At 44.2% G+C, this 15,351-nt stretch overlaps 1 protein-coding gene across 1 annotated transcript in view; it reads left to right on the top strand.

Moving 5' to 3' along the window:
• MTHFD1 (methylenetetrahydrofolate dehydrogenase (NADP+ dependent) 1, methenyltetrahydrofolate cyclohydrolase, formyltetrahydrofolate synthetase) overlaps positions 1 to 15,351 on the top strand; it is a 55,970-nt gene that overhangs the window by 36,479 nt on the left and 4,140 nt on the right. Inside the window, exons 18-27 of the mRNA XM_015561544.1 lie at positions 888 to 964; positions 1,550 to 1,690; positions 3,084 to 3,152; positions 3,409 to 3,520; positions 3,637 to 3,776; positions 6,251 to 6,292; positions 8,326 to 8,426; positions 9,246 to 9,423; positions 12,302 to 12,409; positions 12,929 to 13,081. Of these exons, the coding sequence (XP_015417030.1) occupies positions 888 to 964; positions 1,550 to 1,690; positions 3,084 to 3,152; positions 3,409 to 3,520; positions 3,637 to 3,776; positions 6,251 to 6,292; positions 8,326 to 8,426; positions 9,246 to 9,423; positions 12,302 to 12,409; positions 12,929 to 13,081 (1,121 nt within the window). The remainder of the gene's footprint in view (positions 1 to 887; positions 965 to 1,549; positions 1,691 to 3,083; positions 3,153 to 3,408; positions 3,521 to 3,636; positions 3,777 to 6,250; positions 6,293 to 8,325; positions 8,427 to 9,245; positions 9,424 to 12,301; positions 12,410 to 12,928; positions 13,082 to 15,351) is intronic.

The following is a 15,351-nucleotide window of genomic DNA, read 5'->3' as shown; positions in this document are numbered from 1 at the left end:
GTTTGAGAACCCTCCATGCTGTTTTTCATACTGGGTGCATCAATCTACATTCTCACCAGTAATGTGTGTCCCCTTTCTCCACGTTCTCACTAACACTTACCTTTTGACTTTTTTTTTCCTTTTTATTGAATTTATTGGGGTGACACTGGTTAACAAAATTATACGGGGTTCAGTGCACAACTCCACAACATATCATCTGTACACTAGTATTGTGTGTTCACCACCCCAAGTCAAGTCTCCGTTTTGTATTTTGTAATTGTTTGACGCGTCATACAAAAAAAGAACATTGGAAATACACTAAAATGTTAACAGTAATTTGTCCTGGGAGACGGAAGTAAGACTAGTTAGCTGGTTGATCTTTGTCATGTTCTCCAAGGGTATACAATTGGATAGCTATTCTGTCATCTGAAGGGAGGTGACTTTCTCAGCGTGCTGAAGGGAAGAGCAGGCCTGTTACCCAGCATGCTTCTAAAGGCATTTGCCTGTCCCTGTGCTCATGGCCCTTGTGTTTCCCAGGATGGTGTAAGACCAGTGAGTCATCCCGCAGAACAACACAGGCAGACAACCTCTGCCTTTTGAAAACTGGCCTGCTGTTTTTCTTGTAAGCTCGAATATGCTTTAGAATAGGTTCCAGATTTCTAGCTGTTTGAGTTATCTAGACAGAATAAAACCAAGCCAGTCCACATTTGTTTCTTTAAAAATAACTCCTGTACACTTACTATATATGTACATCATGTCTTAATTTGAACCCATATTCTAGCTTTGCCATCTGATTTGAAATCAGATATGAATAGACAGGTGTTAAGTTGCACTTGTTGCTCTACAATTTGGCTGGTTCCTTTAACTTCATGGTCCTTTTCCTGGCATTGTCCTGTGTCTTCCCGTAGTGTTGGATACCAATGATAGATTCCTGAGGAAGATCACAATTGGACAGGCTCCGACGGAGAAAGGTTACACACGGACGGTAACTGTTTGTTCCTTTCTAAGTAAATTAGTTCCAGTGAGCCATATCCTTGCTCCTTCTGTCCTCCTCCATCTGCTCCCACCCGACTGGTACTGCCAGGTGCTTTCCTGCCTGTTCCTTTCAAAGTGGAAGCGAATAGGTGTGTGGGATTGAGCGCTCCTGACAGCTTTTGCAGTACATCCTCTGTGTCACCTGTGTGTTTTTCCCCCGGCATTTTTTCCTGGAGGTGGAGACCCAAGTGAATATCAGTGCACACAAATTGATTAAAATTGTGGCCATTTTGCAGTATGTCTCTTTGGTGTAAGAGGTTCCGGGTTGTATTTTAGGGAAACCATAACTACAAGCTGCTTTCACAGGACTGTCCTACTAGAAATTTATTTTAAAGATTTGATTTATCAAGGTCTTGGAATAATTACAGATTTTTTCCGTTGGGGAGAACTGTTTTCATTAAGTTCTCTGTGTATTACTGTTATTCAACCCATTCAAGCTTTTGTTTAAGCTGTGGATGCAAACAAGGATTACTTTTGCAGTTCACTGTTGTGGTTTAACGAAGTTTTCCCTGTTGTGTCTCTTTCCTCCCAACAGACCCAGTTCGATATCTCTGTGGCCAGTGAAATCATGGCTGTCCTGGCTCTCACCAGTTCCCTGGAAGACATGAGAGAGAGACTGAGCAAAATGGTGGTGGCATCCAGCAAGAAAGGGGAGCCCATCAGTACTGAAGACCTGGTAGGTACCCCACATATGGGCCAGATATGACTTTGTTGCTGACAAGGTAATTAGGGAATTTATAAAATGTACTTCATGGTGAGTAATAGGTAGTATGCTCCAGTTATAGACCACAGGTTTCTGATGGTTTGAGCACCATGTTCAACCTGAGAGTATTCACAGAAGTGGGTATATGGCTTCAGTTTGCAGAGGGCACCAGAGTCCGAGTGAGGCCCTTAGTTGCTGAGCTTGGGGTCACACCCTGGCCTCTCCCCATGACGCCTCCCTACACAGAGGTCACTTGTCATGAGTTTGTTGGCCGCCACTGTATCCACGCTGATAAACACATGGGGAATAATTCATTTTCCAGTTATCTGATGGTCCTACAAGGTTAGTTCTCTACTTCAGATTTATTTCTGAACTGTCTACATGATAATATGAGGTTTGAAATGAGATGATCTTATAGATTAAATTTCTTAAATTGATTTTAGAGAGAGGAAAGGAGAGAGAAAAACATCAATGTAAAACAGAAACGTCGATTGGTTACTTGTTATATGTGCCCCAACCAGGGACAGAACCCAGGCATATGCCCTGACCGGGAATCCAAACAGCGACCCTTCGGTGCATGGCACAGTGCTCCAACCAACTGAGCCACCCAGTCCAGGGCTAGATTAACTTTTTAAAGGTCTGTTTGTGTTGACATACACCAATATGGTTGGCCTATGATTAAGCAAGCAGTATGTCAATATGAACTCATTCCAATGAACCAGATCCTTGGGGGAAAACATTAACATCCTCTTTTCGCAGTTAGTATGTATAAAAAAAGAAAATTGTTTTAAATTTTTACACCCACAGCAGGAACTGCAAAACTCATAAAATTGAATATAAATGGGGTCTATAGTTTTATTTTACTTTGTCACCAGTTTTTCCGCTTGGTTGGAGGGCTTAGAAGAGGGACCTGCTATTTAAGAGTTGGTATTGAATTCCTGGGTAAATTCTTAGTTTTTGCTTTGGGAAACACATACTGAATTTGGTTTGTGGCCACTTCTGCCCAGACACCAAAGTTACAAATAATTCATTACTCAGAGAACTAGCATCTGCATATGTAAACTAGATGGATTCCCCTCGCCCAGCAGCAGCAGAGCTTGATTGAGATGCTTGTTTCCAGAATTATGCTTTTTCCAAGAATTACATGTGAATGTCATTTTTATTCTAGCTGTTCTCTCTGCTTAAAATAACTGGCAAATTCAGAGTATATCCAGAAAAAAATAAATAACTGAATGGTCTAGTTCAGGTAGAACTACTAATTGGTCTAAGACAGCTAAAAAAAGGAAGATCTAAGAGTGCTGACTTTTGGGTTAGAAGGTTGGTTTTTTGCGGGTCGGAGTGAACACATCGCGCCTTCGTTTTACAGGGGGTGAGTGGGGCACTGGCCGTGCTCATGAAAGACGCTATCAAGCCCAACCTCATGCAGACACTGGAGGTGAGCAGAGCGGCGCCAGACTTTCGGATCAGTTTTCTGTGTCCACACTTTCCTTGGGGAGTCACGATTTTTCTGCCTGCTCGTCTCTCCCCATTCTTCCTCGAGGTTGCAGTTGGGACGTTGCTGTCATAAAGAGGCAGCTTCATGTTTAACTTTTCGGGATGTCTTTTTCTTTGGGATCCCAACTAACTTTCCTCTTGACTGTGGGATCCGTTTCGAAGCAGGATTCACAGATTCACTGTCGTGGCTTCCACAGGGCACTCCAGTATTTGTTCATGCTGGACCGTTTGCCAACATCGCACACGGAAACTCCTCTATCATTGCAGACCGCATTGCACTCAAGCTTGTTGGGCCTGAAGGATTTGTAGGTGAGTCTTTTTGCACAGTCAGTGAATTGTTGTTTTTTTGTTTTGTTTGTTGTTGTTTTTTAACATCAGGGGAGTTGAAATAGCATTTTGACAGTTGCTCTTCTCCTTACTTACAGTGACGGAAGCAGGATTTGGAGCAGACATTGGAATGGAAAAGTTTTTTAACATCAAGTGCCGTTATTCCGGTCTCCGCCCTCACGTGGTGGTGCTTGTTGCCACTGTCAGGGCTCTTAAAATGCACGGAGGTGGCCCTACGGTGAGGATCATGAGTAGGAAGAGTCCACCCTGGTCGGTAGCTCAGTGGTTAGAGCATCAGCCTGCAAACTGGTTCAATTCCCAGTTAAGGGCACATACCTGGGTTGCAGGTTTGATACCTGACCCCAGTTGAGACTTGTGTGGGAGGCAACCAAGCAACCAATCTCTCTCTCTCTCTCTCTTTCTCTCTCTCTCTCTCTCTCTCTCTCTCTCTCTCTTTGCCTCTCCCACTCCCCTCCCTCCCTCCTTTCCACTCTCTCCAAAAGTCAATGGAAAAAATATCCTTGAGTGAGGATTAACCAAAAAAGAAAAAAGAGTAGGAAGAGCCTGATTGTCGGGAATAATCTGAAGGCTAAAGGGAAGCTGCATGGCTTGTGCCTGTTTCTTCATTAGCAGCTCTTATCTTCATGATTAATAGAGTGTCAAAAGCAAGGGACGTTCAGGCAGGTAGCCTCTTATCACTCGGCACGACCAGCTCTCGGCATTTTCAGAGGGCTGGAATTGGCGTCATGGCCTACCTTTCTGAGGAAAACATCTGATAATATCTAAGTGCCTCCAAGGACACGCGCTCGCTATTCCCTCAAAAAATTCCTTTATGGTCAGACTGTTCTTTTAAAATCTGTCCCATTTTTCCTCCAAAGAGTGACACTGGCAGCCAGCCCACAAAACTACTAAGCTGAGACAGTTCAGCCCTTCTGGGGAGGTGCACGCCGGAGGGGACCACCAACACCCTGCGGTGGGCGGGGGAGGGAGAAGGGGACAATGCACACAGGTTAGGACTGGGTTATTTCACCTCCATCCCGAACCTTGTTTTTTCTCGAGTCCCTATGGGTTGGGAATTTCACTTTACATCCTGTTATTGTAGCACCTTTCTTCAGCACTTACATGTGAAGACATGGTGCTGGTGTTCAGAAATTACTTGAATTCAATTCCCGTCCTAGGAGCTGGTCCTCTAACTTGAGAAAGAAGACCTCCCTCCCCTACAGAACAAAAAGCAGTGTTTCTTAGTGTAGCGGCCACTACAGCAGTTCTTCTCAAACCTTTTGGCCTCAGAACTTCTTTATACCTCTAAAAATGAATGAGGGCCTGAAAGAACTTTTTTTTAGGTGGGTTATATCTATTGATATTTATTACATGAGGAATTAAAGCTGAGTTAATATTAACAAATTTTTTTAATGAAAAGTTACTGTATTTCTCCAAAACAAAATTCAGGCATTGTACATTTTTCAGATCTCTTCAGTATCTGGTTTCGTTGAAGGCCACTGGATTCTCTTCTTCTGCATTTGATCTTTTGTGATATCCCATGTCCCATAGTCTTTGGAAAAGTCGGTTATATACTCCGTGAGAGAGAAAGATTGAAAAGGGTTATAATGTCTTAGAATTATTGTGGAAATAGTCTTGACCTTGGAGACCCCATGGAAGGATTAGGTCTCCAGGCCTCGCTGTGAGAGCCACTGCCATAGCACAGCCCCCGCCTCTCTAGTTTTGCTTGTTGTCCCTGAGGTACAAAGCACCCCTAGCCCAGGACACCCCTTTCTGCTAGCAGTGCAGCATGGCTTGACTCCCTTTTCCTTCCCAGTTATAACCAACATTTCTCTCTTGCACCCCTGCACTCATCCTCACAACTTTGCACTTTCATTTCCTTTCTCCTCATCTCATGGTCTAAAAAATATGCCGGGCCCTTAACCTGGGCAGCACTGAGGAGGGTTTTATACACACACCTCTGCCAAGGAGCCAGACCTGCGGCTCACATTCCCTCGGGGGGCTGCGTATAAGGCCAGAGCGAGGTGGCTCGGTTCCCTGCTTCATCACTGCCCGTGGCCCACAGTGGGGTTCCTGGACCAGCACCTTCACCCCCAAGCTCAGCCCTGTGGGTGCAGCAGGGCCAGGCCTCCAGGTGCCTCTCTAACAGTGAACGTACAGCTTATGTACCCTGAGACCTTTAAGTATGCTGTGATCAAGGAAGAGAACCCGTGTGTGTTGTTTCCCTCCAGATGGTATTGCTTCTGCATCCCGGTTCAGATCCACAAAGGCGTGGGTTGGCTCTGCAGACCAGCTCCTGGTCCCAGCACAGGGCTTGTCACAGACTCCATTGGCGGGCATGTCAAGGTGGCCTTCGGAGGACTGACGGCTGCCTTTTCCCTATACTAACCTTCACTTCCACCCCTCTGCTGTGGGCATCACTCAAAGGTTATTGCCCCTGACTAGACTACATCCCCTCCCCCCCTCCATAGATGCATCCTTTCTCACCACCAAATTTTAGGCCACAAAGGTCCACTCTTCTCAAAGCAGCCGTTTTTGTTCTGTGCTGTAGGATTGGTCATATGTCCTAAATCCTTAGGGCAGGAAACACCCTAAACTGTCCTATATCCCCAAGCCTGCATCTCCTGGCCTTAACATATGGCACACGCCAGTTGAAGCTGATATTTAATTGTAAATAGAAAATGCCTCTGACTTTGCTTCCTTTCCTTCCAGGTTACTGCCGGACTGCCTCTTCCCAAGGAGTACATAGAGGAGGTAACTCCAATCATTTCTAATTATTTGACCTAGAAAGCACCACAGGCTGAATCAGCGTATCTCCACCGGCTCCTTTGAAGATGAGTGGGGCTATCACTCTGACCCAGGCTTGCTCCCAGGAATGCTAAAAGGCTGCAGTGTGCCGAAGAATTGGATTAAATGCAGTAGGGAGGAAGTGCCTCATAGAACAGAATTGCCCGACATAGGAGTAAAGCCACTGCCCTCGATCAGCGGTGGTTTCTCAAACCGGGAGCAATTTTATTTCCGGGGGATGTTTGACAATGTCTAGAGACATTTTTTATTATAATAACTTGTGGGGAGTGCTACTGGAATTCAGTGGGTAGAGGCCAGAGATGCTGCCAAACATTTTTTATGGATGTCTTTTCTTCTGCAGCATCCTGGTTATTTTTCTAGGCAAAATTTCCATTTGGTTTGTAGCGTCAAGCAGGAGCTCAAACAATTGTGAGCTTGAACCTTTTCATATTTATGTCATTTACCATCAAAGAAACATCTCCAGAGTCGGTGTGGGGTGGTTATGAGAGAGGTCCTCGAATGAGATAGTAAGGTCAGCCGCTATCACTAATTCAAATTTTCTGCTTTTTTTTTGGAAACTTAAGCTCACACGTGGGAGTGCAATTCACAGTTCTGGCCCTACTGCCACCCCACCGCCTTCCCTGTGTCTGATTAGAATGACTGCCCCTAACGGCCCAGCTGGTATCTTCATTTAAGAAATTCCACTTATTTAAAACTGTTCTCAATCAGCCTTACATATTAATTGGTTTTTATGTGACTGGAGGTAAAGAATTAGCAGTGCTTTTTGGAATATCAAGTAATCCTAATCTTGGTTTTTAGTTTTAAAAGGAAAACATAAATCATGATTATAAGGATCTCAGATGTTTTAATACTTTTACCTATTTTTTTCTGCTGTCTCATTGAATCCCCAAACCCACAGCTATTACTGCTGGGTTTTGCTCGTGATCCAGTGTATATCACTTTATATATGACTATTACATATTTTTTAAACATTTAATGTGTTTTTAAGCTTATGTTAGTATCATCACCTTTGTATAAAAGTTAAACAGTATAAGAATGTAACATATAGCTTGAACCTTCTTAACCATTTTCTGTATATTTCTCAACATTAAAACAAACTTCATGATATATACATATATTTTTCTATTTGTCCAAAAATGGAATTAAGTTCTCCATTGCTTTGCAACTTAGCACATTCTTTTGCAACTAAATACACTTTTGACAGGTTCCGTGTCATATAGATTATCTCATTTTTCATAACATCTCCATGATAAACATTTATTGAGTGTGTATATTATAAATCCCCTATGAAGAAAGTTTGTGTTATTTGCAGTTTTTCAGTGCTGCAGGAAACATATTTAAACGTATGTTTCCTTAATTTCTTTCCTTTAAATTACATGTTATTTGGTTCTTACAGATAGCTTCATGTTGTTTTCTGTTGTCCCCAGTAAAGGCTTATGGTTAAGTTCCTTAAAACCTCTGTGATAGCATCCCTGATTCCCTCAAGTTTTCTGTAGCAGCTGTACAATAAGTACCAGGCACTATGCTAGGCTCTGTCTTCTGATGGAAGGGTCTGTGCAACACTGAGTAGAGTTAGTGAGTGCCATTATATCATATGAGCACATAAAATCTATAAACATAGGGGTTATAAACATAATTTATTTAAGGGCATCTGATTCCCTTCAAACAGCAAGCATGCTGTTGAGATGTGGTGTGATGGCAGCAGATAGAGCAGCTCTCGTGTTGCCAGGACAGCCAGGACACGAGCACCATTCCACTCCATGTGCACGTGGTGAGGCCGCACAGTGTGAGCGGCCCCTCAGCACACACTCTCTGTGGTGGGAGATACATCCCCTGACCTGCGCTCTCTCAGCTTGTCCCGACGGAGTGGCTCAGGCTTGAGGAGACAGGTTCTCCTTTAAGAAGGGCCTGGAACCGTCTTCAGCTGTGTCCTCTCTGAGCTCACAGAAGGACCAACACCTTCACTGTTGTTTTTACAGAACCTGGAGCTGGTGGAAAAAGGCTTCAGTAACTTGAAGAAACAAATTGAAAATGCCAGGATGTTTGGAGTCCCAGTGGTGGTGGCTGTGAATGCATTCAAGTAAGTGCAGCGCCGCGGCTCAGGGGACTGTGGAAACTGGTCAGAAAACGTCTCCTGGAGCTTTTAGCTCTTTTGATTCATTTACCAGTCTTGGTTGTTAAGCTGGCTTCAGGGGCCATTAAAGGAGCCTGTGCTCTAACGGGCACCACACACGGCACAGGGAACTCGTCACCTCGTCCACTGAGGGTCCAGGCTCAGATTTGGCTCCCCTGGGTCCCCTCCCCTCCACCGGGTGAAGTGGGTAACACATAGACCTGACGTTAAATGTTCTGTTTGGTGTCCAGAGGCCTTTTGAGCTAACAGGAGATCATAGCCCTACAGAGTTGCATTATTTCTCTGAGCCTGGTGGGAAGTTGTAATGACAAAGAGTCAGACGTGTTGAGCTGGAAGTGTTCCTGTGAGAGAGGACTTGCGTGGGTTGTGTAAATATTGTAATGCTGTTTTGGGGCTTGTCATAATGGCCTAATCACAGCAGAATGGGAAGCAAAATATTTTTAAAGCGAGTACATATTGATTCCTGTGCTATACCTGGAATGGTCTGGGTACTTTGACATCTCAACCTCATTGACATCCCAAATGAAATAAGTGCTATGATGATTCCCACTTTACCCACGTGGAAATCCAGGCACATAAAGCTTAAGTAACCTCGAAAGTCACCTCGGTAGTAAATCGTGGAGCTGGGATTCAGACCCAAGCAACATCACTTGTTTAATGTCCATTTATCAGCAGGTAATTCACATGGGCTTTAATGGCAAAAACGAGAGATTCTGTCCTCCTCGGGCACTGTCAAGGCTCTAACATGAAGTGCTGCCTTTTCAGGACAGATACAGAGACCGAGCTGGACCTGGTCAGCCGCCTCGCCAGAGAACATGGGGCTTTCGACGCCGTGAAGTGTACTCACTGGGCAGAAGGGGGCAAGGGTGCCCTAGCCCTGGCTCAGGCCGTCCAGAAAGCAGCTCAGGCACCCAGCAGCTTCCGGCTCCTGTATGACCTCAAGGTGGGTTACTTGCTCTATGCAGAAAGCCAAAAAGCACAGTGAGGTTTCTGTGTGGCTGCCTCTGTTCAGAGCCTGTGTTTAACAGCTTCAGCTCTGTGGGTCTGATTCCCATGTAGGTGAGTTACACATCCTGGACCCTCACCTCTAGACAGCTTTCTTACCAACTCATATTGCTGCCCACACACAGAGTAAGGGCCCAGGCAAGAAGACCCTGGGAGATTGGCTCACGTCCTAGCTTTTGGGAAGGCTCACAGCACAGTTCCTCTGCTGGCAGGAGGAAGGGTCATATATAAGAGTGTAATTCACTACGGCCTTTAACCCAAGGCACCAACCATATTAGGGCAAGTTGACACGGGGCTACAGCAAGGCTCAGATACGTTTTCTCACTTCCTGGCACAGAGCTGCCTCAAGTTCAGAGAAGCCCTCGGGTGCAAAACCACGCACCCCAGCAGGCTTTAGCATTTTTTCCATCACTGAGTAAACTACATGATGTCTGGCCCAAGCAGAAGCACTGCTTGTTCCGTGAACAATAAAGTATAAAGTGAGTTCAGAGAAAGGTTGTTTATATTATAGAGTTGTGTTTTGTTTTCATTTCTCTGTCCATGTATTTCAGGATGTGACTGGACATTAAGTGGTATGCCCACAACAAGGAACTTCATTAGGAACTTGGGATGGATGTGGTAGCTAATTCTGTTTGTATTCTCTAAGTGGGCTCTTGGCTTGGTTTTTAAAAGATAATTATAGACTTTCGAAAATTGACATAAAAAAAACCATAAAGGGTTATTTCCAAAGGTAGGAGGAAGAAATCCTATTACTCTTGGATTTTAACTTTCTTTTGTTTCTCTTTGCCTCTTGCATATTTAATACACCGGCGGTTAATTAACACTGCCCTGTGGACACGGACATTTTCCTATGGAGCTTTAGTTTCACAGACAGGTTTGAAAATCTATTCAACCGATGCTTTTTTCAGGAAATGCCATGAACACAGATGCAAAGCCTTTATCGGCATCCTCTCTAAGCACCCCTCCGCAGTGCCCACTGCTAGGAGCCCCAGGCCTTGAAGGCGAGCAGACCTGCTTCGTTATAACCCGTTTCTGCTTGGAACTTTGCTCTGAAAAACAGGAGGCTGCCACTTTTTGTCTAATTCCACATCTGTGGGTCTTAAATCACCCTTCCACAGAGTACTTTTGCTTCAGAAGTTCTGAATGTGCCCAGTCACAAGATGCATATGACACTAATCTCTGTTGCATCTTTATTTTATTTTTTGAATAACATTTTTAATTGATTTTTTACAGAAAGGAAAGGAGGGGCATAGAGAGTTAGAAACATCGATGAGAGAGAAACATTGATCAGTTGCCTCCTGCACACCCCCTACTGGGGATGTGCCCACAACCAAGGTACATGCCCTTGACCGGAATCGAACCTGGGACCTCTCGGTCCACAGGCCGACGCTCTATCCACTGAGCCAAACCGGTTAGGGCACTGTTGCATCTTTATAAGCCATAACTGAATAGTTGCTTTATTCCTATCCATTATGCAAAGCCCTTTCATAAATTATCACTGTTTAGTTCAAAAAGGAACTTTTTTTTTATAGATTATTATTCCTTTCCAAAAAATAAAACTCACCCAGTGCATTCTCTTAGCTTTGGTTGCTAGGGAGTAGAGTCAGATAAATGGACTAATTTTAGTAATTTGCTCATCCAAGTTACCACTGAGTAGCTTTCCTTCCCAGTTCCTTTGCTGTTTGCTGTGATTCCCCCACTGGGCAGCATGCGAGAAGCCAGGCGCCCTGTTGTGGATAATCAGCGGGGCCAGGCCCTCACCAGTTAGACCCCTGGCCTCCGACCACTGCGCTCTGCTTCAGGAGCCACGGAGGGCATAGCCTTTCACACTGTTCCCACTTCATAGTCACCATAGAAGTCACCAGATTGTTTTTCTTGTTTTGTTTGTTTTTTAAACTAAATTTGTGGGTTTTTAAAAATATATATTTTATTGATTTTTTACAGAGAGGAAGGGAAAGGGTTAGAGAGTTAGAAACATCGATGAAAGAGAAACATCGATTAGCTGCCTCCTGCACACCTCCTACTGGGGATGTGCCTGCAACCAAGGTACATGCCCTTGACCGGAATCAAACCTGGGACCTTTCAGTCCGCAGGCCGACGCTCTATCCACTGAGCCAAACCGGTTAGGGCCAGATTGTTTTTTGAAACTATTTCTAAGTAACAGCAATTACCAATCAATGTGTTATATTAAGAATAGCATCGCCGTGACTGGTTTAGCTGAGTGGATAGAGCATCGGCCTGCGGACCGAGAGGTCCCAGGTTCAATTCCGATCAAGGGCATGTACCTTGGTTGCGGGCACATCCCCAGTGGGAGGTGTGCAGGAAGCAGCTGATTGATGTTTCTTTCTCATCGATGTTTCTAACTCTCTATTCCTCTCTGTAAAAAATCAATAAGATATATTTTAAAAAAAAAAAAAAGAATAGCATCTACTTCTCATATGCAAACCGGGAGTTATGTGGATGGATATCGGTTTTATTTCATAAACAGCTTTGACAGGAGACTGCTTTCCAGTCATAGAACATTATTTTCTACTTATAAATAAGTAATTATTCTTGGGTAGTCATCAATATTGTTTGTGATGTATCTAGTGAGATCCTAAATACACACACAGAGAGAGAAACTACCTCTGTGGGACATTTTCCACTTACAAAATCTGGGGCTTGGCATTAAAAGAAAATGCTCTAACCCAAAAAAACCTCAAACTATTTGCGTGTCTGTATATGTATATAAAAACATCTTCTGGCCCTTGTAGGGACTCTGACCTGGAATGGGTCCGTGTTCCAGCGATGGTCTCCCCCTCTTTTCTGTCTATCAGCTCCCCGTAGCGGATAAAATCAGGATCATCGCACAGAAGATCTATGGGGCAGATGACATTGAGTTGCTCCCTGAGGCTCAGCTCAAGGCAGAAGTCTACACGAAGCAGGTAGTTGTCTGATTGTTTTGTTCTTTCAGCTGTTTATAAAGCAGGCCCTGCAGTCAAGAAGCCCCGAGTTCCCCCAGCCACTAAGCACCCACTGCTTTCCCTGGCAGCAGCCTCTGCTCCTCTGAAATAGTGAGTGTGCATTGGGTGATCCAGCCCCAAGTTCTTTATCACCACAGGTGGTATATGCGTGTGTGGAAAAGCCAGGAGGAATTGTGGAATGTCTTACTAAAGTATTGAGAGCTGGCCTTGAGTTGTATTGGCTATATAGATGAAAATAAAATACTCACGTTTGGGATATGGTTGAGTACTTACTCCCCTCACCCAACAGATTCTGCCCCCGCCACCCCTGCAACTTTTTTTTATTTTTACACTAAGCTAGAAGGCAGTGAGGTGGAGATAAGTATAAGGGGAGTTGAAATGTTTCAAATAAATTGAAGCATCCACACCATCGCACCCAAAAGCTCTTTCTCGCAGTGTCAGCTTTTCATTTGCCCTGCTTCTGTTCCCTTCTTTCCCCAGGGCTTTGGGCATCTGCCCATCTGCATGGCCAAAACACACCTGTCCTTGTCTCATAACCCAGAGCAAAAGGGTGTGCCTACCGGCTTCGTCCTGCCCATTCGCGACATCCGTGCCAGCGTCGGGGCTGGTTTTCTGTATCCCCTGGTTGGAACGGTAAGTGAGTGCTGCAACTCGTCTTAAACTGAGTGCGAAGCCAGCAGGCAGATGCCAAATGAGCAGAGTTCATTGCTGAGGAGATAGTCGGCGTCGGGCCTGTTAAGGATTAATCCTCTTGCTGTGGACCCTCTGGTGTCAGTTCAAGGATGACGCATGACTACTTGTGCTGAATAACAATTCTGTTTCCCAGTGTGTGTGACCTTGGCTGAATCCAGGATGGGCCTAGTGGATGGGCTGTGATAGAGCTTGTTTATAAGCACAACTGACATTCATTGGGCATCTTTCACGGGTTAACTCTGTGCTCCCAACAGCTATGAGGCAGGACAGAGGCGCTGCACCTGCTGGGTCCTCTTGACAGGCCTCGAGCTTATGCCTGAAATTTGGGCAGTTCATAGTTTTTAAGTAAAGAATTTCCCCCTTAAAATGTGAATGAACCCTGTAGATGTGAAAGGTGAGGTTACTTATTTACACTTCAAGATGAATTATCAAATGCCTTCCTGTGGATTTTCTGCATATTAAAGGAGGAAAAATGCTTAAGGGCATAGTCGCAGCTTGAACTTTGTCCCAGGGTTAGCATTGATCTGGTGCCCAGGTTTCCCCCTTAGATCATGTTTCGGCAGATTGTACTTACCTGCACACAGGATTGAAATATTAAACTCACTTCATACACAATGAAAAGGAAATCAGTAGCCCTCCTTTTGGAACTTTATTATTTTTTTCATATAGTAAGAAAGTGGTAGGAGGTGCCATTACAGAGACAAAAGTATGTAACATTAAAGCCAAATCCTGTTTTGAGCTCTGCTGATTTTGGCCCCGTGGGCTTGTTATTAAAGATATGACCCTGCTCCTCTCAGCTCTCAGTGTGGGTCAGGCAAGTGCCTGCATCCCTATGTTCCCTCAGCCTCGCGGGGAGCAGGAGGCTTGGCTATGTCCTGATGTTCATCTTTGTCAGTCCTTGGGGTTTGTGAAATTCCTTTTTCATAGGAATGATAACCTGTTTGCCCAGCACCTTGAATCCTGCAGAAACATGTCCTTTCTAGAGGAACTATTAGCAACTGCCGGCTGAGAGAGCAGTAGCTGCAGTCTGTATTGTCACGGTGATGTGTGTGTGCAATGGGTGACTAACCAGGAAAGCAACACTGGAAGTGGTCAGGCCAGTGCGTTTGCCTGTAGTGCAGAGAGAAACACATCCTGCCCAGCTCAAGACTCTGTCATCTAGAACAAGCTCTCGCATTAGAAGCCAGCTTGGACCAGGGCATTTCTGCACATAACCTAAGTGGCATAACCTAGATGAGCACTATTCTTAACGCCTCCTAATTGCTATTGCTGCCTGAACAGGATTGAGGATTTGAGTATTTTATGTATTAATTCAAGGTGTGGTGGTTTCTTTTTAGAATTTTATGTCTACATTCGTATGTGTATGTACATATAATCTTTTCATTTTTAAAATTTTCTGATTGTCAATATGACCAATGTGTAGGGAGCAAAATCTTCTTTGGATAAGAGTAAAAATACTGAGAATCTTTATCACTGTCTTGGGGACCATCTTTAGCATCTTCTGCCAACATGCTCATCTATGTCTGCATCAATGGCACAAGTCCTTTGCCTTTTTTTTTTCTTTAAATTAAATCTTTATTGTTCAGATTATTACAGTTGTTCCTCTTTTTTCCCCGCCCATAGCTCTCCTCTACCCAGTTCCCACCCCACCCTCTGCCCTTACCCCTCCCACTGTCCTCATCCATAGGTGTACGATTTTTGTCCAGTCTCTTCCTGCACCCCCACACCCATCTCCCCCCGAGAATTGTCAGTCCACTCCCTTTCCATGCCCCTGGTTCTATTCACCAGTTTACTCTGTTCATAAATTTTTTTATTTATTTGATTTTTAGATTCACTTGTTGATATAAATGTATTTGTTGTCACTTTGTTGATCATAATTTTTATCTTTACCTTTTTCTTCTTATTCCTCTTCTTAAAGAATACCTTTCAGCGTTTCATATAATGCTGGTTTGGTGGTAATGAACTCCTTTAGCTTTTTCTTATCTGTGAAGCTCTTTATCTGGCCTTCAATTCTGAATGATAGCTTTGCTGGATAAAGTAATCTTGGTTGTAGGTTCTTGGCATTCATTACTTTGAATATTTCTTGCCACTCCCTTCTGGCCTGCATAGTTTCTGTTGAGAAATCATCTGACAGTCGTATGGGTACTCCCTTGTAGGAAACTGACTGTTTTTCTCTTGCTCCTTTTAAGATTCTCTCTTTGTCTTTTGCC

This window comes from Myotis davidii, unplaced genomic scaffold, assembly GCF_000327345.1.
Source record: "Myotis davidii unplaced genomic scaffold, ASM32734v1 scaffold337, whole genome shotgun sequence".
Lineage (NCBI taxonomy): Eukaryota > Metazoa > Chordata > Mammalia > Chiroptera > Vespertilionidae > Myotis > Myotis davidii.
The sequence above is the reverse complement of the archived record's forward strand: the minus strand, read 5'-3'. Positions and strand labels throughout refer to the sequence as shown.